The sequence below is a fragment of the Clytia hemisphaerica genome, unplaced genomic scaffold (assembly GCF_902728285.1).
Source record: "Clytia hemisphaerica strain Z4C2 unplaced genomic scaffold, Clytia hemisphaerica genome assembly, whole genome shotgun sequence".
NCBI classification, from domain to species: domain Eukaryota; kingdom Metazoa; phylum Cnidaria; class Hydrozoa; order Leptothecata; family Clytiidae; genus Clytia; species Clytia hemisphaerica.
In genome coordinates this window covers 1,795,926-1,822,220 of record NW_027103968.1, presented here as the reverse complement: position 1 = coordinate 1,822,220, position 26,295 = coordinate 1,795,926, and the positions used below count along the sequence as shown (strand labels likewise).

Below are 26,295 nucleotides of genomic sequence, written 5' to 3'. Positions count from 1 at the left end.
GCCAGCTGGTAGCCCATCATTTTTAGCTTAAAATTGCTTGGTAGCCTGTAGCCCATTCAAATATGCCAAAATTATGATTCCCCAATAACGTCATATTAATATTATAAGAATGGGAGCGAATGATAGAAAACGAGACATGCGCACTTAATTGAAATTTGGACTTTGTCGTTTTTTAGTAGAAAACTCTTAAATGGGCTACTTTGACAGTAGCCCACTCGTAGCCAGCTGGTAGCCAACCATTTTTAGCTTAAGATTGCTTGGTAGCCTGTAGCCCGTTCAAATATGCCTAAATTATGATTTCCCAGTGACGTCATATCAATATTGTAAGAATGGGAACGAATGATAGAGAACGAGACATGCGCACTTAATTGAAATTTGGACTTTGTCGTTTTTAAGTAGAAAATTCTTAAATGGGCTACTTTGACAGTAGCCCACTCGTAGCCAGCTGGTAGCCAACCATTTTTAGCTTAAGATTGCTTGGTAGCCTGTAGCCCGTTTAAATATGCCTAAATTATGATTTCCCAGTGACGTCATATCAATAATAGGAGAATGGGAACGAATAATAGAGAACGAGACATGCGCACTTAATTGAAATTTGGACTTTGTCGTTTTTTTAGTAGAAAATTCTTAAATGGGCTACTTTGACAGTAGCCCACTCGTAGCCAGCTGGTAGCCAACCATTTTTAGCTTAAGATTGCTTGGTAGCCTGTAGCCCGTTCAAATATGCCTAAATTATGATTTCCCAGTGACGTCATATCAATATTGTAAGAATGGGAACGAATGATAGAGAACGAGACATGCGCACTTAATTGAAATTTGGACTTTGTCGTTTTTAAGTAGAAAATTCTTAAATGGGCTACTTTGACAGTAGCCCACTCGTAGCCAGCTGGTAGCCAACCATTTTTAGCTTAAGATTGCTTGGTAGCCTGTAGCCCGTTTAAATATGCCTAAATTATGATTTCCCAGTGACGTCATATCAATAATAGGAGAATGGGAACGAATAATAGAGAACGAGACATGCGCACTTAATTGAAATTTGGACTTTGTCGTTTTTTTAGTAGAAAATTCTTAAATGGGCTACTTTGACAGTAGCCCACTCGTAGCCAGCTGGTAGCCAACCATTTTTAGCTTAAGATTGCTTGGTAGCCTGTAGCCCGTTCAAATATGCCTAAATTATGATTTCCCAGTGACGTCATATCAATATTGTAAGAATGGGAACGAATGATAGAGAACGAGACATGCGCACTTAATTGAAATTTGGACTTTGTCGTTTTTAAGTAGAAAATTCTTAAATGGGCTACTTTGACAGTAGCCCACTCGTAGCCAGCTGGTAGCCAACCATTTTTAGCTTAAGATTGCTTGGTAGCCTGTAGCCCGTTTAAATATGCCTAAATTATGATTTCCCAGTGACGTCATATCAATAATAGGAGAATGGGAACGAATAATAGAGAACGAGACATGCGCACTTAATTGAAATTTGGACTTTGTCGTTTTTTTAGTAGAAAATTCTTAAATGGGCTACTTTGACAGTAGCCCACTCGTAGCCAGCTGGTAGCCAACCATTTTTAGCTTAAGATTGCTTGGTAGCCTGTAGCCCGTTCAAATATGCCTAAATTATGATTTCCCAGTGACGTCATATCAATATTGAAGAATGGGAACGAATGATAGAGAACGAGACATGCGCACTTAATTGAAATTTGGACTTTGTCGTTTTTAAGTAGAAAATTCTTAAATGGGCTACTTTGACAGTAGCCCACTCGTAGCCAGCTGGTAGCCAACCATTTTTAGCTTAAGATTGCTTGGTAGCCTGTAGCCCGTTCAAATATGCCTAAATTATGATTTCCCAGTGACGTCATATCAATATTGTAAGAATGGGAACGAATGATAGAGAACGAGACATGCGCACTTAATTGAAATTTGGACTTTGTCGTTTTTTTAGTAGAAAATTCTTAAATGGGCTACTTTGACAGTAGCCCACTCGTAGCCAGCTGGTAGCCAACCATTTTTAGCTTAAGATTGCTTGGTAGCCTGTAGCCCGTTCAAATATGCCTAAATTATGATTTCCCAATGACGTCATATCAATAATAGGAGAATGGGAACGAATAATAGAGAATGAGACATGCGCATTTAATTGCAATTTGGACTGTCGTTTTTTAGTAGAAAATTCTTAAATGAGCTACTTTGACAATCATAATTCTTAGATACTCGTTTCCATTCTCCTATTTTCAATGTGACGTCACTCTAAAAAGATATTTTACCATTTTTCACCGGGCTACGGGCTACCAAACAACTTCAAGCTAAAATTGATGGGCTACCAGTTGGCTACCAGCGGGCTACAATCAATGTAGCCCATCTTAGAAAGAATTCGATGAAAATTAATAAAGTCCACATTTTCATGAAGTGCGCATGTCTCGATCTTAGATACTCTATTCCATTCTCCTATTTTTAACATGACGTCACTCTAAGAAAGATATTTTACCATATTTCACCGGGCTACGGGCTACCAAACAACTTCAAGCTAAAATTGATGGGCTACCAGTTGGCTACCAGCGGGCTACAATCAATGTAGCCCATCTTAGAAAGAATTCGATGAAAATTAACAAAGTCCACATTTTCATGAAGTGCGCATGTCTCGATCTTAGATACTCTATTCCATTCTCCTATTTTTAACATGACGTCACTCTAAGAAAGATATTTTACCATATTTCACCGGGCTACGGGCTACCAAACAACTTCAAGCTAAAATTGATGGGCTACCAGTTGGCTACCAGCGGGCTACAATCAATGTAGCCCATCTTAGAAAGAATTCGATGAAAATTAACAAAGTCCACATTTTCATGAAGTGCGCATGTCTCGATCTTAGATACTCTATTCCATTCTCCTATTTTTAACATGACGTCACTCTAAGAAAGATATTTTACCATATTTCACCGGGCTACGGGCTACCAAACAACTTCAAGCTAAAATTGATGGGCTACCAGTTGGCTACCAGCGGGCTACAATCAATGTAGCCCATCTTAGAAAAAATTCGATGAAAATTAACAAAGTCCACATTTTCATGAAGTGCGCATGTCTCGATCTTAGATACTCTATTCCATTCTCCTATTTTTAACATGACGTCACTCTAAGAAAGATATTTTACCATATTTCACCGGGCTACGGGCTACCAAACAACTTCATTAGATACTCTATTCCATTCTCCTATTTTTAACATGACGTCACTCTAAGAAAGATATTTTACCATATTTCACCGGGCTACGGGCTACCAAACAACTTCAAGCTAAAATTGATGGGCTACCAGTTGGCTACCAGCGGGCTACAATCAATGTAGCCCATCTTAGAAAGAATTCGATGAAAATTAACAAAGTCCACATTTTCATGAAGTGCGCATGTCTCGATCTTAGATACTCTATTCCATTCTCCTATTTTTAACATGACGTCACTCTAAGAAAGATATTTTACCATATTTCACCGGGCTACGGGCTACCAAACAACTTCAAGCTAAAATTGATGGGCTACCAGTTGGCTACCAGCGGGCTACAATCAATGTAGCCCATCTTAGAAAGAATTCGATGAAAATTAACAAAGTCCACATTTTCATGAAGTGCGCATGTCTCGATCTTGGATACTCTATTCCATTCTCCTATTTTTAACATGACGTCACTCTAAAAAAGATATTTTACCATATTTGAATGGGCTACGGGCTACCAAGTAACTTCAAGCTAAAATGGGACGGCTACCAAAGGGCTCCCCAAGGGCTACTCTCAAAGTAGCCATATTTGTAAAAAACAATGAAAAATTACAAAGTGTCCAGTGTAAATGTGTGCGCATGCGTTATTTAAAAAAGTCTGCCTCGTTGTGATGAATTTACCTCATTTTCATTTTGTTGTTACTTAAATAGTGTCTTATAGTTAGTCTGTCACCTTTCTTTTAATCTGGTGTTCAGTAAGCACAGAACATGCCAAAACGCAAGATTGACGATGTTATATATCTTGACTCCGCTGATTCCAGCGGAGTCGAAACAGAATACGAGACAACCGTATACAAAATTGATGGCATGCCTTGCCTAAAGAGGAAACGGCTATACAAAGTGCGGTACCAGCGAATTTTGCCACAGTGGCTTGTCACGGAAGAACATGAAGCAAAAGAGGAATTGAAGGAGGTAAAGAAAAAGGAAGAAGCAAAAGAGGAATTGAAGGAAGTAAAGAAAAACGAAGAAGCAAAACAGAAATAAACATTTAAAGCTATTGGAAATTTTAGAATGATTTTAATTTTTATTCAGAATAATTTTCTTTATATCGTTATCTATATGTCGTGCAAATAGTACTGAAATATAAGTGAAATATCCTACTGAAAGCTCAAAAACCTTTGTTTATTATTCTTGAATGCAACAACTTAGAAACTCAAAATCTTTCTTATTTGAATAGGCAATGGAATTGCTTTTGTAGCCAAATAGCCAGTTGATTTAAAGTAGTACTATGTTTTTTAATGACGTCACTGACAATTTGATAGAAAATCGGACAAAAATAGTCATGTGAAGCTTTATTTCGTTATTTGGAAATTCCTATCTCTGTCCAATACCCTATTGAATTGTCAACAATATCATTCAAAATGGCTGGAACTACCATAAATTTATTGGCTACTGGGTTATCAAAGCAAGTTAAAAGGAAAATTGGCAGGCTATTTATTTTCTACTAGTGGTCTACATTCGAAATAGTTTATCGATCAAAAAGAATTAAAAATGACAAAGTTTTACTTCTTATTGAGTGCGCATGTCAAAAAATTACAATTTTATTATGTCCTTTTCTATTTTCAGTTACGTCATTCATAGAAATAACTTTCTTATTCTTCCAAAAATCATTTGGCTACTTGGCTATCATGTAAATTGTAAACTAAAATTGACAGACTTTCTATTTGCTACCAGTGGTCTGCAGTTAGAATAGCCCTTTTGAGGAAATAAATTCAAAATTTCAAAATTTGAAATGAATGGGAATGTATTACTACTATACAAGTAGAGAATTGCATAGCAGAACAATATAATTATCTTAAATGACACTGGCCTATACAAATTTCCATCAAATATTTAATTAACTGTTTAAATAACACTTTAAAACTCATAGTCAATTTACATTTTCAAAAGCTTTTTAAATTTTGCTGAATCTGCTCGTACCCTCAACGAGTCTCTTGTTCTTGAGGGGTGAAATTCAAATGTTTTGTCTTTTATAATGGCTGCCCAATTCTTCTCACCATGTTTTTGTATCCCTTTTAAAAGCTCCCCATCTTCCTCTTGTGAAAATTTGATATTTCTAGATTTTCTTGTCTCTTTAATGGCAATTTCCTTTTTCACCTCTACACTTTCAGTTATTCTTCTTTTGTCGTAACTCTTAGCGTTTTGAGGACGTTTCGGTGTAGATGATACAGTTGACCTTACGACTTCCATTTGTACGTCTCTTGACTCGTTTAGATTTTGATTTGAGATAGGTGAAGTCGAACACATTGATTGTACACGTTGCATGATGTTGTTCACTTCAGTGCATTGAGCCTCGATATTACTTGGTTCGAATGCGTCATCGTCTGAATCTACTATCATTGGAATCAGATTGTTTGTTGAGGTTGAAGAAGAAGATGAACTAGCAACTGCGTCTTGACTTGGTCGTGATTCAATTGTATTTCTTGACAGGGCAGCTAAATCTCTGAGCACGCCTGAACATGCTTCTTGGTGATCCTTTCGTGTAGTACCAAGCATTTTCTCCATGCATTGACGACCTTGTGTGGCGACTATTCTCGATTGTTTCTTTTTGTAGTGAACCTTTGCAACATCAGAGCTATGTTTTTGATCCTCTGATATTATCTCCTGTTCGGATCGAGATAATCTATCCGCACTTGCTGTTTCAACTATTTGTCGATATCTTGTTGGATGGATATACTTTCCTATGGCTTGATGTACAATTAAAGTCATTGCAGTTGTCAAAGATTGATATTGATTCCCTGTTGTCGATACTAACAGATAGTCACAACTTGGTTTCATAAGAGGTCTAACAAAGTCTGTGTATGTGTCCAAGACAGTAAATACTTCTTCAGTTAAGATGAGAGTGTCAAAAAGATATTTACCTGTCGTTTTGAACTCCCTCTGGTCAATGAAACCATCAGCCTGCTTTGCTTTTTCGATCATTGTTAGAGTCAAGTATTGAAATGTCATTGGTCTACTGCACTTCACACGTAAAAATAAAAAGGTTGTGATGAAACGAGTACAGAATGTAAGCTCTTGTTTATTGGGTAATGGTTGTTGTACTTTGCACTTGTTAACGATTTCTTTGAATTTGAAGATATGATAAGGAATGACTCCCTCCATTTCTTCTAAAGTGGCCCAGCTGTCTCGACCAATGAGAGTTTCTAGGTCAAAGTTTCTCGTGCCGTCAAGGCGTTTCTTCTTTCTCAGATTTTCCTTTGCTCTCCTCAAATAAACTTCTGTGATTGTAAAACACCTCAATTTATTATCATTGATTCCAAATGATTTTCTATAATCCATTAAATCAGAAATAGCTTTAACATAATTAAGTGCCCCTGAAGAAGATAGTTTCCATTGTTCGTCTAAAACAGTCAAAAATGTCAATATTATTGTTGTAGACCCTAAACAACAATCAATCAGTTCATAAGTTAAGGGTGTTTGAGATTCGTTATCCCCAGTACTGCTCATCAAAAACTTCAAAGCTCGTTTAGCGACTTGTTTAGCTTCTCTGTCATTTTTACCTCCACCGCAGGTAGTGGTCAACCACCTATAAAACGATTTTCCGATCCCTTCATCGATTGAATAGTAAGGTTTGGAACTTGTAGAGGCTTTCTTTTGGATAATAGGCTGGTTAAGTTCGACTTCTTCCCTTTTAATTTCTGGCTGGTCATCAAAATAGTAATACCAAGGGTGCTTGTTATCTATGTGTTTTCTTAAACCTCTTTTGCTTTCAAAGTCCGAATGTAAGCACAATTTAGCTGGACATGTAAATTTACCTTTATCATTTTCATTGAACGATAACTTTCGTTTTCCATTGGCTGATCCATTGACAGAATGCCAGTCGACGAAGAGCACCCTCCGGCGGGCCATGTTGGCCTTCCTTGATCAGTGAGTGTTTAAACTGTGTCATTTATACTGTTTGAAAACAGTAAACATATCCTCAACAGGGGGTTCTATTGTCATAAATGTCATATATTTCTTTGTTTTCTTAGGGAAAATTGATAGGTGATTGGATTGTTACTTGCAAGGGGGTTTCGTATTTTGATGAACGAGTCAAATCTTATCATCAATTGTCCATGTCTCGTGTGTATTGTTCATATTATTTTCTTTTTCTTGAGATGTAATTATCAGTTGACTAAATATTCCCATGGGAATTGTTCATTTGTTATTCTTTTTTGAGATGTTCATCGTTCAAATTTACTCAAATATATAATATGAAAATATTTACGATCTGAAGGTAATGATAATATATTTAATGTCTTATAATATCATCATATCATTTATTACAAATAATATGATTTAAATATTATAATGATTTACTTATTTTATTATAACATGCAATCATATCATATTATTTTATATTATATATGATAGGATTTAAATAAGATGATAATGTATTCATTGTTTTATATGTTATCAGAAACTTATAATAATAATATGGTCAAAATATAGTATAATATTTATGATAGTTTTGAATAATATAATAATATAATCATAATATTATATTTATATCTATCATATTATCATGAATATATCATAATATGGTTAATAAGGTATCTATACTATACTACCATATTATAATATATCATAAATGTGATGACCTTCTTTGGCCATTTGACAGGTACAAATTCTTCTTATCAATTATGAGAAAGTGAACAATAATCAGCACTATTATGACAAAGATTAATTGGTCCCTTGAAAACTGATTTTACTGTTCTTAGTGATAAGAGAACTTTTTTTTCGTTTGTTTGAATAATTAAATGAGCATCTATATTGTTCCCATATCAAAAGGGAATAGAATATTCCTCCAATGAATGGAACAAATTATTCTTCGCGGTATATTTAAATTGTTCCTTCATATTAAGGAAATAATAATTCCCTGCGGTATATCGAAATTGTTCCGTTAAATGAAGGAATAAATAATTCTCCGCGGTATATTGAATTTGTTCCATTATATCAAAGAACAAATAATTCCCCGCAGTTTATTAAAATTGTTCTTTCATATAATGGAACATCTTTGAGTCCACAAGAAAAGAACAAAAAAGGGTCATTGTTGTGACCCGATTTGTTCTATTCAAACAAAATAATTTATTCTCTGCAAAGAGAACAAAAGGGAATAAAATGGAATTCTCAAGAGTAGAGTTTCTTAGATTGTTCCATAAGGAACAAAATAGAGACTTAATTGATGTTCTTTCACTGTACATCGCAGCACGACATTAAATGTATCAATTTAGGAATCGTTCTCTATAGTAAAATCCCTAGAAACCGAAAAAAGAATAGCGTCATTGTTAGTAATCCTTTCAAAAGTGATAAAAATCCTTTGTTATAACAATTGCTAGTTGTTACATAACTTGGGTTTTTTTCTGACAAGATGGTATAAAATCAACTACATTAAGGTATCATATTGAAACATTTTTTTAACACATTTCTTTATATTATGTATTGGAGCGACTATAGAAAACCCACTTTTAAAATAAAGTTAAAACGGAGATAAGCCTCCGTAACCTACGTATTGAAAATTACCGCGCGTTTTCGAGTATTGAGATACTTGGAAAGATGCACTCTTACTTCAGGTAAGCAATGAAAACATAAGTGAGGTATAGAATTGTAGACGGTTTCGAAATATCAAAACGTCATTTTTTGAAGACATTTAATGCAAATTCTTTCTTGACTGCAATTCCAATTGCTTAGTTAGTCTGTCCACAAAAACATTCATTTTTTAAACCAAAACATTCGTTCAGTTTTTATCCATTTTTTTAACCTCCGTAACCTTTTTTACCTACGTTTGAAGTTGAATATTTTTAACCTCCGTAACCTTTTTACCAACGTTTGTTGGAAGCTGAATATTTTTAACCTTCGTAACCTTTTTACCTACGTCTGTTTGAAGCTAAATATTTTTAACCTTCTTAACCTTTTTAACCTACGTTTGAAGCTGAGTATTTTTAACCTTTGTAACCTTTTTACCTACGTTTGTTTGAAGCTGAATATTTTTAACCTTCGTAACCATTTTACCTACGTTTGTTTCAAGCTGAATATTTTTAACCTTCGTAACCTTTTTACCTACGTTTGTTTAACAGCTGAATATTTTTAACCTCTGTACCCTTCTTTAATTAACCTACTTTTATCGAAGTAATTAGAAGTAACCAAAAGTAAATTAAATTTTTCCAAAAACATTCTTCATAGCCATAAATTACAAAGGAATATTAAGTATCCGAATTGATATCTTTAGTGTGACCACAAAATTAATTAAGTTCCATCATAAACGGTGCTGGCATCCTTGATGAATTGAAGAAAAAGATTTTCATCTTTGTATTGATAGCGCCACATAAACTCTGCAAGATGTGAACTGAATAAATATTTCTTAGCCCAAAAAGCAGGTAGGTGGACTTTTGCATGTCGCCAGTGGCCCTCGATTTTGTTAGTGTGGTCTCCCGATTCATTAACAAACTCAATGCTATGATTTACCTAGAAACGCAAAAACTTTAATAATGACAATAAAGAATTAGATTTTAATGTGACAATAAATTTGTTCCCGGGCAATACTTACACAAAATTATATAGTCAAATTAAAATAGGAAGAAAAACTATCAAAAAAACTCACTTTTAGGTGTTTATAATCCTTCTGTGAAAGAATATCGTAACTTTCCAATAATCAGATATAATGGTAGTTCGGGGTTTTATAAATCTTTGGATGATAGGAAGTAATGTATTTCTGTCTCGTTTCTCTACTGGTACCTGAAACAATGAATGAAAATTATAAACATTGTTTTTTAAAATTGACTAAAGAAAAAACAAATTATAGCAATTTTTGTTTAAATTAACGCAATATTTTTCGGGTTGGTCTAAAAAGCAGGGTAGCCAATGGGGTAGCCAATTGGGCTAGGTTATGGGGTACCTCTTTTTGCCTAAACTTTTGAAATCTGAAACCTGTTTTCATGTGGAAATAACTATTACAACATCTTGTTAATGATTCCATGTAATAAAATTTAAGATTCCTTTCGAACTTCAGCCACAATAGCCTTTTTGCAAAAGGTACTGAACTTTGTTACTTCTCAAGAGACCTGGCGCCATTTTGTCTTCCTTCTTGGCTTCGTTTGAAAATTTACAGACCCGAATAAAAAATATATACAAAACAGTTTTTAATATTTTAGATTTAGATTTTATTTATGTTTTTAATTGTTATTTCCGTGAAGCTGTAACTCGATGATAATAGCTTTGGAATCGCCTTTGGGCCATTATGATCTCTAATCTTGTCATATCTTAACAACCCTTTGTTATTGAATCTATTGTTTAATTTAAATCATGTTTAGATGTTTCAAACAATTAATTCCTTTCAAAATTTTTAAATATGGCAGCTTATAATAGGTACAAAAAGTTTGTTGAAATAGCTCTATTATAATGAAGCTCTATTTCTTACTCCTCGTGCATTAACACGTGGTAATTTATATCTTTGTTTATCTTTGGGATCATACATGATCAATCTAAGTATCAATCAGATTCATGCTCCCTGGTCAGTAAAATGTGGTTCTATGCATTCATTTTCGGTATTTCTATTCTGGTCTGTAAAATATTTAGGTACCCCACAACCTAGCCCAATTGGCTACCCCAATTGGCTACCCTGCTTTTTAGACCAACCCATATTTTTCGGAATCATTTGAGTTGAAAACCATTTCATTTTTATGTTCCTTGAATACTTTGCTCTTAAATGGAGGTCATTGAGGTTAGTTTAAATTATGTATTTAATACACTATTACCATGAAGTTTTTCCTTGACCCTTCCTCTATGCCACCAAAAACCCATTGGCCCTCAACTCTGTGCCCACGGTGATACTTTCGTTTACCAAATTTACTCTCATCAATCTGTACACGAATACCTGGACTATATTTAAATTTACCAAAAAGGTGAATAATCATCCTGATTATAAATTTTTTTCAATCCTTAGAATCCAAGCATTGATCCTCATATATGTTTTCTGAACGATAAAGGTTAAAGTATCAAAAGTTTAAGGTATACAAAAATTTAAATAAAAACTGACCCTCTCCTCCAATTGGTTATGACTTCACACACCTTCAACAAAACATGTTCCAGTCCACTGCCGTGTTTGGAGACAATCCCATTTGTTGAATTATAACTGATTGATCCACACCTTGTTATAATAAAATAAAATTAAAGAATCGTCAAATGTAATCTATTACTATTGTTTGAAGACCCGTGATTAAACATTTAAGATATCTGAAAATATCTAACTTTAGCATCTATTGCTTGAAAGTTAACTAATATTTTTAAAACATGATCAATATTTACCAGTAGACCACCAATAAGTAAGCTCCAATATTGCTGTAATGGTTAGATTACTGTTACCAAACCATGAACCTGTCCTGATCGATTTCTCTACTGAATGTCCTTGTCTTTGACATCTCCAAACAAGCCCATCAGAAGACTTTGTTGTTTTTGTCAAATGCATAGCCAAATTACATTTATGACAGGTGCGATTTTCTTAATCAAGTTATTATCCATCGACCATCGAATGGCTTGCTCGTTATTTGGAATAACATCAGATAGTATCCAACGGTACGATCCAATAATTGGATGACTTTATCTATGATAGCTAGACTGTTTAGGTGTTGTGCCGATTTGAGTAGACTTTTCAACATTTGAGACCTTTGCAATGGGTTGAGTAAAAAAGGCTTGAGTTGATCTATGTCTTTTCATTATAACTTTGTACTTATTAATCTGAAACGAAAGATGAAAACCATAACATCGTTTAAAACATGAAATTAGTCGAGATAAAGTAAAATAATGAGCAGCAAACATACAATTTATTTAGATTAAAAGCAGAAAGTTAGTCTACAATTTTAATAAATAGTAAAAATAATGATATATACTAGCTGGCCTTGATGTCGCCATCCCGGGGGGGGGTACTAGGGTTGGTGAATGAGGGGTATGTGCGGACGGGACCTCCGAAAATCGACCCTTAGAGAGACCAAATTTTAGTGAAAAAGTAACCCTTAGAGAGACTTTTACGAAAAATTTTCTCTGATTTTCAAAAATTTCCTACCCTTAGTGAGACTTTTTTGTAATTTTTTCTCTCAAAATCAATTTTTTTTTCTAAAAATCGTGATTTTTCCCACCCTTAGAGAGACTTTGAAAGGTGAACAACCCGACCCTTACCGTCCGCACATACCCAGCACCTATTTTTGCCTAAGCACCGCCCCCCGGGTCGCTATAAAGACATCCAGCTCTTTTTAATCAGAAGACATTAGCTAGATTTGACGAAGTAGCTAAATTTAAATACAGTTGAGCTTGTGTAGTTCCTTTAACTCGAATACTCATGTAAATAAATAAAGGTGGTAAATTTCGTATAGAAATCCTCCTATCCTATAAATACGAATATGGATTTAGAATATTGGTGTTTTTTTAGTAAAGCGCAGCTAAAAATTGGGCAATATTTCCATTTTATGATAAATAAACTAATTATCACAAGATTGAAGGGAGTTAAGTACATCAAAATTTCATAATGATAAAATCTAATAATCCTGAATAATCAACATAATCAAATGTGTCATCACAAGCGATTTGGATAACATAGTTTTGGATCGGTCCGATAAAATGATCGGTGCAGACCGACCCGGACCGGCCCGGACCGGCGCCGACCGTTCTCGAGTGATACATTTATTTTCGCCGATCTTGTTTGTTTTGATAAGTGGTTAGCTTGAATCTATCGTTCCCGTCCGGTCCGGACCGTCCCGGACCGTACAGAACGGGCCTTGGTCATAACTCTCGGCTGCCGGCAAAACTTTTGCACGTTTAAAAAAGGTAAACAGTACTCTGGAAAGTGATGTTCTCATTTCTGATAAATTGGTGCCTTGTTGTTCATGTCTATTGGATTATTTTGACACCAATTGTTTGGAACAAATACTTATTTGATACTGACATAATTTAACTTGCTCCAAAGTGATGAGTGTATATGTAGAATAAGAAGGCAACAAAAACAAGATATTGATGGATTTCCTAAGCTGCATGCAAAAGCAAGATGATTTGTCTATAATTATATATATATCAAAAATCTTTTAACAAAGTCTATAGCTACTGTTTCTCTAAAACATAGATGAATTAAAAGTTCTGAAAAGCTGAGTTATTGTCCCAATTGTCCCAATTTTTTGTTGACTTTTTTACTTTTGTGTTGCAAGTTTTTTCAAGCAAGGATATTGAAAACTTCTTTTGTTCCCATAAAAGAATAAAGGGTGCAAGAAAGTTTTGGTGATATAAAAGGCATGCAGGCGATATAAAAAGGCTGTGTTATGTTCGCTTCTTTGAAGCTCAGAAATTTCATATGCGGGCAGGTAGGGGCAAACAGAAAAAAATCTGGAAATTTTATCTCTTCGGGCGGCAATCGAAAATATGTTCCGTTTGTGTCAAAAATTTTCTTAAAATTGAGTTGTCGTTTGGTTGGTAGTAAATTTAGTCAGGTTTTTGGAAAATGGTTTCAAAGTATATATAATTTTTAAAATATTTATTCTTCACTCTCGTTTGATGAAAAATTCCAACAATTTTCTGACTTGTCCGACTAGGAATTTTTGTCTACAACTACTAAGTTAGTTGGTCGGCTGACACGAACAGAACATATTTTCGATGGTCGCCTTATTTCATTTGCGTTCAATATTTTGAAGTTATATATATTATACTAAACCAAGCTTGGTTATTTGACCTGATTTTTCAAATAAAACAACAAAAAAGAAATCCAATGTCATATTGCAACTAGAAAATACAATCAAAGAAAATATTTAACTTTGGTTGAATAAAAAATTGTTTTGAAATAACAAATAGATATTTGATTGAAAAAAATTAGTCACAGTATGATAATATTGAAGGAACTAAAGTTGAGATTTGTTCCCTACTGTAGTTAATGTGTATATACCCTAATTTGAAAAACTTTTTACCATCAACCGGAGCTACTTGTGATATTCCAGTCAAACACAAATTTCAACGTGCACCACAAAAATAATGATTTAGTTTGCTTATTGTAGAGAAAAGACGGTACCGTATTTCCTCCAATAAGTACCGCACCAAAAGATTTTTTTTTCAAAATAAGCGCCACCCTCTTTTTAAGTTCTTTCTCTAATAATAGCGTTGCACCTAGAATCCAATGCAAAGCGGCGCTTATTAGAAAATCAAGAAAAATAAAGCTGCGCTTATTAAAACATAAAGACTTATATCATATGGTTTGTGATTCTCCTTGAATTTTGATTGAGATGAAATAAATAAAAAGCTTCTCGTTAAACAAAACGCATTCAATTTTTCTACTGAACCCAGAATTTAAAATCAAAAAACAAAAGTTTGCAATTTCGATATAAGCCGCAGCGCTTATTTGAGGAAATACGGTAATGGACTTTTGCTTTTTTTAAATCACTGAACATTAACAATTATTTTTTTCATTTTCAGAATGACTAATAGAAAGAATACTAAGAAACTAATTAATAATGATCTGGATCCGGTGCAGTTATGTTTTTCGTTTCTTCCGTGCAAAATTCTCTTATATCTGTGTAAAGATATTCCTTCCGTTGTCTTGAAAATCCTTTCGGTTCCACAACAGATGGCAAATCATGAGAGACTTTACGAAAATCCTCAACAATACATATTTTGGTTGGTAAATCATCAAATGTTTTTGAGCAATACACAAAACCAGGTTCATCAGACGACATTCGAAAGTGATGGTACTCAAGGAGATTTTCGATTGGTTTAAACTTTTTCTGTAAGAAATGTTCCGTCCAATCATATGTGGGGACATGAATCTTTTGATCGTGTGTCCCAACAAGCACGGAAATGTTGCACTTGGTGCTGTCACAAACTTTGGCAACATCATACAGTGATGATACATGTGTTTTGCGGAAACTCTTTTTGAAGGCACCAAAGCATCTAATAATGAAAAGTAAATTACTGTAGATACTGGCCTGGTAGATTTGAAGGGAAGTTAAATGATCTTAGAAATACCTTAAATTCAGAATTATAATTTTTCATATACCTTAAAGGAAGAAATTTTGGCGGATTTGGCCGAAATCTGTCAAATTAAGTTCCGCTAAAATTTCTTTTTTCCTCCATCCGCCAAATTTAATTTTTTCAATGTTTTTGCATTTTTTTCTTTTTTTACGCCATATTTAAGGTTAAATCTTTCATCAACCACCAAATTAAATTCCCGCCAAATTTAGTTTTTTCGTCCATCCACCAAATTAAATTCTCGCCAAAATTTCTTCCTTTAAGGTATACCATTTTATATTGTAGTAATGAAGGCCAACATTAAGAAAATTACCACATTTGCAAAATTAAAACCTTGAAAACTTCTTCCCATAAAATAATTAACTGTTAACTGCTTTGAGGCCAATGCTTTAAAAAGTTTAGTATTTTAGTATGATAGATTATTATCAGGGTTTAAACTTTTCATTCTGTATTATAAATTTATTTATTTATTCTGTATTTTTATTGTTATAAAACAGAAAGCGCAAAAATTAGTTCCTGCTAAAATTAGTTCCTGCTAAAATTTGTACCCTCAAGTTAATAAAGATAAGTCTAGTAAAATAACCTACCTTATTGGTAGAAATTCTGGTGGATACTAAATTTATTGGTTTTGGCAGTTAAGCCAAATTTAGCACCCACAGGGTTCCCAGCACTTAAGAGAAATATTTTTCCCTGACTTTTTCCAAAAAAAAGACCTTTTTCCATGACTTTTAGATTGACCAAGGTGCCTTTTTCCCTGACCAGAGCAGAATATTGGCTCTTTTTCCCTGACCGTTCGCCCCAACAGTATTTTGAAAAACACCATATTGAGATAAAAAAAATAAAACTTAACACAATTTCAATACATATTTTTTTTAAAAGCGAGTCTACTAAAACCCCGCTAAAACCAGGATACAAAAGGGGTACCGTCATATGTAAAGATGAACGTGCTATCATTTGAATGAAAACTTTCCTCTTTCTAAAAAGATTTTCTTCATCATGCATCATTGCTGATAAGCCTTTCTTCATTCCAAGATAATAAACATTACTTTTGTCAATTTACATTCATTTTAAGAAAATAGCTCCTAATTTAGTCACTCATTTTATTCACAACTCATTATAAATATTATTAGACATGTGCAATTTATATCATCACGTATCAAATTTCAAAACTAGGATGAATGGGAAAACATTTTAGGTTTGCTAGATTCAAAAACTTTATCTTATAGGCTCTACCTATACACAGGCCGAAAAAACTATATTCTGCAATATCAAAACTAAAACCATATCATACAGCTATATGAGCTAAAAATATAATCCATCAGTTGAATTTCTAACTTAAAAAGTGAATAATAACGTTTAAGTTCGCTCAAAAAATATTCTGAGATCTACTTAAGTTTTTGGCGTTTTGCTTCTATTTGTGTATACAAGTCATCAAGGTCCTCATTGAGTTCATTCTGTCTTCTTTTTAGAGCATTAGCCTTATATTAGTAATCAAAGAGACCATTTCGTTTGGGCGTTTTTCTGTCTCACTGACTAGATTGACGAAATCACTGTCGAGTGACTGGCAAGTCTTTTTGATTTTAGATTCCTTTGCAACAAGCTCATCGATCTCTCTTTGAAGAAGTTCTCTTTTTTCTTTCAAGGCATCCTTTGCTTCACTGTCAGCCTTTTCCTGTAAACTTGCTTTGTAACGTGTATGGGCTGATTTGGAAGACAACACTAGTTTAGATGGTGGAGAATAGTTGGAAATGTCGATCTTGTTAGAAAGCAAATAATCTTTAACTATCTTCTTTGCAACAATCGATTCCTCTGAAATGTTAATTCTCATTGATGCTTTGTAGGTAAAACCCCTCTCAACAGCAGCTTGACCATGACTGAGTGTCAGAACAACCTTCAAAACAAAGCTAAATGATTTGCATTTTTCTACTGCAGCTCCCAAAACATTGAAATAGAAATGATCCAATCTCATTTTCGTTCGGTCAAAGAGCAATAGGTCATTTAGATGGGAGCTTCTTATTTGTCTTATTTCTTCGAAGAATTCGGTGTACTCTTTAAGCGCCTCATCCCCTTTTTTCGATGTCAAGAGTTCTAAAGTTTGGAGATGAGAAATAATCAGCTTCATTTTTTCTTTCAAAATCTTTACCCTAAGCTGTCATATCTGTCTGGGCAATAACCTTAGGATTGAGTGAGTCAGCATTTCTCACAACAACAGAGCTTAGGTAACTTCTTGCAAACAATTTAAGAATTGTTGTTTTGACGTAATAAATACATTCATTGTAAAAATCAGCAAGTTGTTTGTTAGAAGCAAGGTCATCTTTCTTGAGTTTTTTTATACACTTTCTAGCAGCAAATCCGATGGTGAAATTTTTGCCCTTGAGGTAGTTAGGTTCATTTAAATCAATTTTTCGCAAGTCACTAATGGTAGAACAGTTGTTGACTGATTTTGGAATTCCCTGATTTTCCCTGACTATTCCAAAATAAGTTCCCTGACTTTTCCCTGACTTTCACTACTTTTTCTAAATTTTCCCTGACTTTTTCCAAAAAAGCTACTTTTTCCAGGTTTTCCAGGTTTTCCCTGACCGCTGGGAACCCTGACCCACCAAAAATTCTACCAATAAGGTATTTACCTGTCGCAGCTGAATTTAGTGTGACCAGCAATCATGAATGAATATTCAATTTTTTGATGGAAGCCATTGATTATTCTCCACATCAGATAATGCAGGAAAGCATTATTCTTATTCTGGCCTAAGTTTGAAAAAAGTGAAAAACAATTATATAACTGGTTTGCTTAATAATCTGATATAAATGATAATTTAATTCTTAATATTTATGTTTATTTTCAATTGTCATAAATTTTTGAAATTATTGGAAAAGTTGTTTTAAAAGTAGCAATTTTCTCGTTTAAGATAAAAATATGGGCTGTTCCAGGAAATGCTTTTGACCCCTTTAGAATTAAGCCTGATAAATTTACATAATCGTGTACATGATTTTCTTTTTATAAGCATAACATACTTATAAGCATACTGAGACCCAGATTTTAATCCTTTAAAGCAATAGATCTATTGTTTAAGAAATATTTTTTTCAATATATAATGAGGCCAAATAAGCTTATAAGCGTTATGCTATGCGTTATATTATTCATCATGCCTAGTACACGTGTTAGAACTGTGGAGGATAAATTGCCTCAATTTACTTTGATTTTTTTTGCAATTGATGGTACTACCGTAATTAAAAGTACGGACCAATTGAAATGGGTGATCAGAGGAGAGACCTGCCGTATCAGGATCAACACCAAAGAAGTTTTGAATGGAAAGGTTCTAGCAATGAGAGGTAGGCACAAAACAATTCCAGTTCTTGTTGAACGATGCTAGATTTTTTATTAGCAACATTTCGATTGAGACAGGCTACGTCTATCCTAAACGTAAAAGACTCTTTTTCATACTTTATGCGTACGTACAAACTTACACGATTTTCGCGAAAGTAAATGTCATTAAAATTCTAGGAAGGGCCATTCGCGAAAATTTATGCTCCCGAAAAATTCTTGACAAAATAGAAAGTCTTTAAAACTTCAAACTTTAATTAAAAATTTAACTTTTTTGGCATTTTTAGCATGCTAAAAGATTAATAAGTTAAAGGATGTCCCTATCTAAGCAATTTTTTCATGTGAAAATTCTCAATTTTCGTCTTGATTCGCGAAAGTTTATGCTCACGAAAAATATTTTTTCATTAAATTCGCGAAGGTAACTGTCGTGAATTTCGCGATTTTTCGTCCTCGCGAAAGTTTGTACGCCTAAAGTATAAGAACAACGAGGCTCAAAATGGCCTAAAAACGTTTGTGACTAAGCAAGACTAGAGTCTACTTTTGGCAGGACTGCCATCCAGTCTATAAAAAAACCATTAAGTGGACCCCGGGCTATGACAAAGCTAATAGTTTCCTTATTGGACACTGACTTGAAAATTTCATGCTCAAAAAGTATTTTTCCCACTAAAAATAGAATTAATTTAACTCATACTTTGGTCTATTTTTTACATTTTAGATACCAAGGAGGAACTCAATGATTTCGAGTTGGAGTGGGAGAAAACTCAAAACAAAGAGGTGGTCTCATCAGATACGGACACAGAACCAGAGGAAGAAGAAACAACTAAAGCGAAAGCGGTATGTAATTTTTATTTCTTCAGCCTTGCGGCTTCAGCTTTATCTCCGGTAGTATTTTGCTCTCGATTTGCGTTCGACCTGGAAAAAATATAGAATATTATTATCTTCGTAATGACCAATGGTATCAGAAACAATGAAGTATAAGTCCGGAGGGCTAGAAGTCAATCTCCTTGGTAGGATTTGAGAAAACAAATCCTACCAAAGTTGGGCGGCCTCGAGCGGCTCGCCTGGTAACCCTATTAAATTCCATCGGCTCGCCTGGTTTTTACACAAATGACAGATTGAAACTAAATTTTTTTGAAAAGACATTTATCCCTTTTCTTTTCTTTTTTGCAGAAATCCAAAACACCAAAGACGAAAACACCAAAGAAGGCAAAGATTGGCAAAACAAAGGCAAATAAAAAGGAACAAAAGAAGTCAGGAAAAGAAAAGAAGGTATTTATAAACTTACCTTAGAGATTTATGTAAACTTCTGGGATTTGATGGATCTAAAAGGAGATGATAAGATACTTCTTTAGTTGATTTTTTCTAGGCTGTCACAAAATAAAGATACTTTTATGGCAAAATTTCTTATTTGTATCAGATTTTGGGCAATTTGATTAAAAAGAGGGGCGATTTTGGGTAAAGGCAATGGATATTAATTTTGACAAACCACCATTTTTTCAATTTTGACCAGTACTTATTTACAAAATTAGTTTCCTTAAAGAAAATCGATCGACGTTTATAGCAATCTTTTTCAAAGATAAAAGTTCTTTCAAAGAGTTCAAATTATATACATTTCTTGATCCTCTTACTAGTTGGATTGGGTTATTCCATTTTTAGTCCCTACAGGGGTATTGACGAACTTTTCAGGGGTCTTTCAACCCTTTTTTCCAAGGTTTTTTTTTGTATTTTCAAAAAATTTCTAAGGGGCTTTATGAAGATTTCCAGGGGTCAATAAAACTTTACAGGTTTTTTCCAACCTCTTGTTTCAGAAAATCAACAAAAAAAGAATTTTCCAGGGTGTGAAAACTCAATATCTAAGGGATAAGCTGATGTAGAAAATTTCCAGGGGGTTTTGTAAAAAAAGTTTGTCAATAACTCTGTATGGTTTTTTAATATATAGATTACTTTAATCATAGAAATTTTAGCAAGACTAATTTTAGCGAATCACAATTTCAAAAAATTTCACGTGGATAAATTTTAGCGAATTGCCATTTCCAAAAAACTTTTTGAGATGTATGTATTTTGGTGAAAGTTCGAGATAAGCGTGTGTTTTACATTTTCTTACAGAACTCTAGGGACCGACAAAAATAAATATCTTTATTAGTTTTCGCAAAAAATCATTAAAAAAAGGAGACTTGGACTGGATTTAATTAAACTAATAGTAGGGGGAAATTTTGTAAAAACGCTCGATTTTTTTAGTCAAAGCACTTGTTATACATCTTTGGAAAGCTAAGGGGTAGGGGAATTAAAATAACTTAGGTGCCAATTTTGTTTCGGACACTTTGGTGTGATTTTCGGACAAATACGACAGTCTCGGGCAAAAATCATAGGGTGAAAAATTAGTGAAAATTTTAACTTGAGAAAACGGAGACCTGTTGTATATTTTTGGAAATTTCTCAAAAATTAAGATTAGTGATATATTGAGAGTATAGGTGATTTCAGTACCTAACTCGAGATATTGAGCTTCCGAAAGCGCTAAAACTGGACAAAACAGCTGTTTCTGGCTGAAAAACACTGTTTTAAGGATTAAAATCTTGAGTTAGGTAAAGAAATCACCTATACTCGCAATATATCACTAATCTTAATTTTTTGAGAGCTTTCCAAAAATATATAACAGGTCTCCGTTTTCTCTAGCTGAAATTTTCATTATTTTTTCACCCTATGATGTTTGACTGGGACCGTTGTATTTGTCCGAAAATCATACCAAAGTGTCCAAAAAGTGTCGATTCCCCTACCCCTTAGCTTTCCAAAAATGTATAACAAGTGCTTTGACTAAAAAAATCGAGCGACCTCAAAAAAACGAACAAATTTCCCCCTAAAATAATTGCAATTTGAAAAATTTAGCGCGTATAAATTTTAGCGATCTGTCAATTCGGCATGTTTTAGCGAAAACAGGGAAAACTCGCTAAAACGCCAAAATTTCTTCGATTAAAGTAACCGATTGTTGACTTTAAAAGCAACACAAGTTTCTAGAGCTTATTTTCAAACATTCAGGAATATAAAATATAATTCAGGAATAGTGAAAATCAAATGAAATCAGGTATACCTACCTTATTGGAACTAATTTTCGCGGTCGAAAAAAATATCTGAAAAATTGCATTTCACGAGTTCTAATTTTGGCGGTTTTTTACATTCTGGAATTTTTGCAGGTTTTAATTTTTGCGGTTTTGCCCTTTTTTGGACAAATTTCTTTCATTTTCCTAGGGATTTTTCAAGTTTTTTTTTGACGAAAAAGCTAAAATTAAAACCCGCAAAAATTAGTTCCAATAAAGGTACTAAAGTCACAATTAAAAAATAATTCTTATTGATTTAATGTATTATCCTTCTATCTATATTAGGTTGAAAAGGCAAAACGAAAATCGAAATTGGAGAAGGCACGAGAAGCTGATGCAAACCGGGTTGCATGCAAACAAGTTCAACAGGTAAGCTAAGCTCCAGTGTTCAGTTTTAATTTCAGACTTTTTTTATTAAGCCTAGATAGCCATTAAATTTTAAGCCAAGCCAATTTCAATTATTTATTAAAGTTTTCTGACCAAGAAAAAAGATTGTCCCATAGCAACAATATCAAAGAAGTTTCTTAAAATCCTCATCACAAAAAATTCATATCTTATCTATTCCTATTTCAGCCACAATCAAGTATGCTTCAAGGCGAAAAGATGAGAGAGGTAAATGGTTTTGTTTTTGATCGGATGACAATGGTGACCACCACAAAAAATAAAGACTCACCGCAATTTTCAATTGTTTCAAGTATGCCAAGATCGAAACCTGCTACTGTCCATTCCTCGTCAGCCACTTTGTCATCGACCGTCAATCATCTTTCCTCGTCAGCAAGTTCGATCATCTCGTCACCAACAGTCCATTTCTCCATTGCGTCGACTGTCCAATCCTCTATCGCGTCGACTGTCCAATCCTCCATCGCGTCAACTGTCTTGACCGTACAGTCCTCCATTGCGTCAACAGTCTCGACTGTACAGTCCTCCATTGCGCCAACTGTCTCGACTGTCCAAGCCTCCATCGCATCAACTGTCTCAACTGTCCAGTCCTCCATTGTTTCAACTGTCTCGACTGTCCAGTCCTCCATTGTTTCAACTGTCTCGACCGTCCAGTCCTCCATTGTGCCAACTGTCTCGACTGTCAAGTCATCGTCAGCTAGCTCCACCGTTCATTCCTCGTCAGCAGCTAGCTCCACCGTTCATTCCTCGTCGCCAGCTAGATCCACCGTTCATTCCTCGTCGCCAGCTAGCTCCACTGTTCATTCCTCGTCAGCAGCTAGCTCCACCGTTCATTCTGTGTCAGCAAGTTCGATCGTTCAAGTCAATTCTTCATCCTTAATGTCGACTGTCCATTCTACGTCTAGCCTACATCAGCCCATCCGACCAACTGCTTCTCCTTTGTTGACATCAACTCCAGGCTCAATCAATTACGGTGAAGTGGTTGATGATTCGTCAACTTCTTTTGAAATTCCAAATGCGTTGACAGACCACACCATGGAACCATTGACCACAAAACCATTTGATGTATCTGGACAAATTTTGTTAGAGCTGAGACAGCTACGCCAAGAAGTTTTTAAGTGGCAGGAGGCAACAATAAACTTGACCGGAATGATGGTTTCATTGCAGCAGCAGCAGCAGCAGCATGTTCAACAACCAATCACCAATCAGCAACCACCACCAGAACAACCACAGTCATCTCAGGAAGTAGATTTGAATTTGGACTTGGTGGATGAGCTGTTAGGAAATACAAAAGGAAATCTTTCAGTTTATGAAATAAAACTTGTTGCAAAGGATGGGTTTGATTACATGAAAACGGTTTTTTCATCTCATCAGATGCTTCACTACACAATTTCTGGGTTGAGAGGTTATTTGAAATTCACGGAGGATGACATGGACAAAGTTTACCGTTATTTAACCAACAAATATAATTTAACAAAACCATATGTAAGCAATGCAATCATGCCAATTGTGTCTGATAAACTAAGAAAATATCGCAATAGTCATTTAAAGAAGCTCAACTAATTTTTTTCAGATATTTCTTGAACGGTTTTAAGTGTTGTCGTACGTTGTTTTTTTTTTGCAGAACTTAATTTTCTTGATTCACTTGACACTGTAAAAAAAATGGTCAAGCCTTTTTAAAGTATTGTGATATTTCCTAGCTATACGTCAATCAGAGACAATCAGCATGATTGCTTGCCTGTTTATAGTCGGCAGTATTTTGAAAAATTGACTTGACGCAATAATTTCTTTGGTCTTTTTCAATTAAAAAATTGTCCTTTTCCAGCATATTATTTTCTCAAATTCTCTTGATGCTAGAAAAAAGTCTTATCATGGAAGAGTTATGATTTTTTTGTCAATGGTAACCTTTCCACCATTTTAGTTTTTCATCACATGTATGAGATCAACTACTACATTTAGGTATTTACTTAACAAATTTGGGATGTAGTTTTTAGATTATAATTCATATTTTCATTGTAATACTAAAATAATTTCTCATTTTCAAGAGCTTTTTTTGAAAGATTTCAAACTTAAAGTTTCATTCTTCCTTTCCTGTGTTTCAAAATAGATTGAAAACTCAATAAACAAAATACCTTACTTATTGTTAGAAATACAATGTACTTACCACAAATCTGGTTTCATGTTTCATAAGAGCAATAACATTAAAAAGGTTTTCGAGATATTTCGTGCAGAGCACTGCTTCATTCAGTCACATGTGTGGAAAGGGTAATCTCAGTCCGTCAGCAGCGTTTTGGATCAAATTTACACACGTGATAAGTGTAAAATGCAGAACAATTTAGAAAAAAGAAATCTTATCTTTATAGAATTATAGAATGTAAAAAATACAATTGTGATCACAGAATTAGAAAAACTACATTGATTTGTCAAATATGATTAATAATATCTCCTAAAAGATAGTTTAAATCGAAGATAATAAGGTAAATTTACGTTCTGTATTTTAACTCGATCGGCCATTTTGGTTTATTTTTCTCGTATGCCGTAAAACAAAAGGTTGGTCCGGAACGGTCCAGAACTAAAAAAAGGAACGGTCCGGCCCGGACCGGACCGGCCCATAACGGTCCGGTAGCGTTTTGTTTTGATTTTGTTTGTTATGTTTTTCATGGAACTATCTGAATGTCGATGGACAATTACGGATCGGACAGGACCGATAGAGACCGATAGAGACCGATAAAGACCGGTACAGTACGGTCCGAATTTTAATGTTATCCAAATCGCTTGTGATGACACAAATACTTAACACCTCAATATTAAAAAAGGAAAAATAAATTCAAATTCTTTTCATAAATTGTGCATTAGGTTGGATACACAAATTACAAAATGTCAAAAGAATTGGTCCAAAAGTATTTAAAAGAAAGAACTCCCACATTACTCAATATACGGCCATTGCTGCAATCAAATTATTATTAGATTAAAGTAGAACAATGTTCAATAATTACATTGTTGATACTGTCATTTATCTTTTGCTCGAATTTTCTCACATATAAATCTTGTTCAATCAATGAAAAGTTGTTGATCATTTCAGGCAACTTTTTGAGGAAAATGTACGAGTATCGGTGGCCATTTTTTATACTGTAATACGTTCCAAAACCCTCTGACATCAAATATTTGCAGCAATTAATGAATTCAGCCGTCATTATATGTTGGCGGAAAGTTTTGGTGGTGCAGATTCGTACTGACCTTTGAGTAACGATTGGACCCGGAGAAGCCAGAATCACTTTGCAAAGATTTTCCTTCGTTGGAACAAAACTATTGCCTATTTGTTTGATTGGAATTGAAGATTTCACGAACTGAAATTAATAAAAGAAAACAATCATTGGTAATAATATGAAAAAGAAGGTAAGTCTCTTCCAATAAAACAAATTTCTAAGCAACCCTCATCCGTGGTTTTATAAAGCAATTGATTGATTGATTCTATTAATTATCAGTGTTTAATTCGCGCCAAACCAGGGCCAAAACATTAGCACTGGGAAAGTGACTAGGTACTTCGAACCTTTGATTTCAAGGTTAGAATTAATGCCATAATAAGTCAATATCAAAATTGTACCTCTTTGAGAACTGATGTTTGATCAGCTATATGGTGGATTATATTCCTTTCATGGATGATTTTGTCAAGAGTTATTTCCTCTGTCAATGTTTGATTGTTGTTATCCATGATAGAGAATAATGTATCCAAAACTTACAGCGCAACGGCAATTTTCAGAATCTGGTCAGTAAATTTTGAATTTTTCACTGGAATTGCTGTTCTCATTTTTCTGTTGGCTCCTAATATTACATCTGTATTCATACCTATTATAAGAAAAAGATATTGTGACGTAATTTTATTTTAAATGTAGGTGGTTTCGAAGGTTCGTGATTTGCATGCGCACGGAAAAGAGTTTGTGTTGTTATTATATTTTCAAAATGATATTGCAATTATTCTCAAATTGTAAACGTAGGTCAAAGAGGTTAGATACCTTTGTGTATTATTCCGAGTATGTCAATCACTCGCATATAAAGGACATGGCAGTAATATTCAAATTAAAATTAGATATTTAAATGTAGGTAAAAAAGGTTAAGGTTAAGATAAAGTAGGTTCCAAAAAATTTGAATTTACATTTAAAAAATTCTCAATTTGTACTGGAAGACGCAGTATAATTTTAATACAAGCTTAATTCAGAAAAAAAATTTCCCCTTTTAAAAATAAAGTCCGTACCTAAAGC

At 34.1% G+C, this 26,295-nt stretch overlaps 1 protein-coding gene and 2 long non-coding RNA genes across 3 annotated transcripts; 1 reads left to right on the top strand and 2 right to left on the bottom strand.

Moving 5' to 3' along the window:
- Nucleotides 1–4,952: 4,952 nt before the first annotated feature.
- LOC136810488 (uncharacterized) lies at nt 4,953–6,478 on the bottom strand. The gene is made up of 2 exons (XM_067067058.1): nt 6,112–6,478; nt 4,953–5,937 (listed from the first exon to the last, which is right to left on the bottom strand). The coding sequence occupies exons 1-2, from the start codon at nt 6,350–6,352 to the stop codon at nt 5,126–5,128; spliced, it is 1,053 nt and encodes a 350-aa protein (XP_066923159.1). The 5' UTR covers nt 6,353–6,478; the 3' UTR covers nt 4,953–5,125.
- Nucleotides 6,479–18,867: 12,389 nt separating this feature from the next.
- On the bottom strand, nt 18,868–23,305 carry LOC136810527 (uncharacterized). Its single transcript, XR_010847122.1, has 3 exons — nt 22,311–23,305; nt 19,831–19,867; nt 18,868–19,457 (listed from the first exon to the last, which is right to left on the bottom strand). It is a non-coding gene; the product is annotated as an uncharacterized lncRNA (long non-coding RNA).
- Nucleotides 19,763–22,367, top strand: LOC136810528 (uncharacterized). The gene is made up of 3 exons (XR_010847123.1): nt 19,763–19,814; nt 21,923–22,006; nt 22,211–22,367. It is a non-coding gene; the product is annotated as an uncharacterized lncRNA (long non-coding RNA).
- Nucleotides 23,306–26,295: the final 2,990 nt, after the last annotated feature.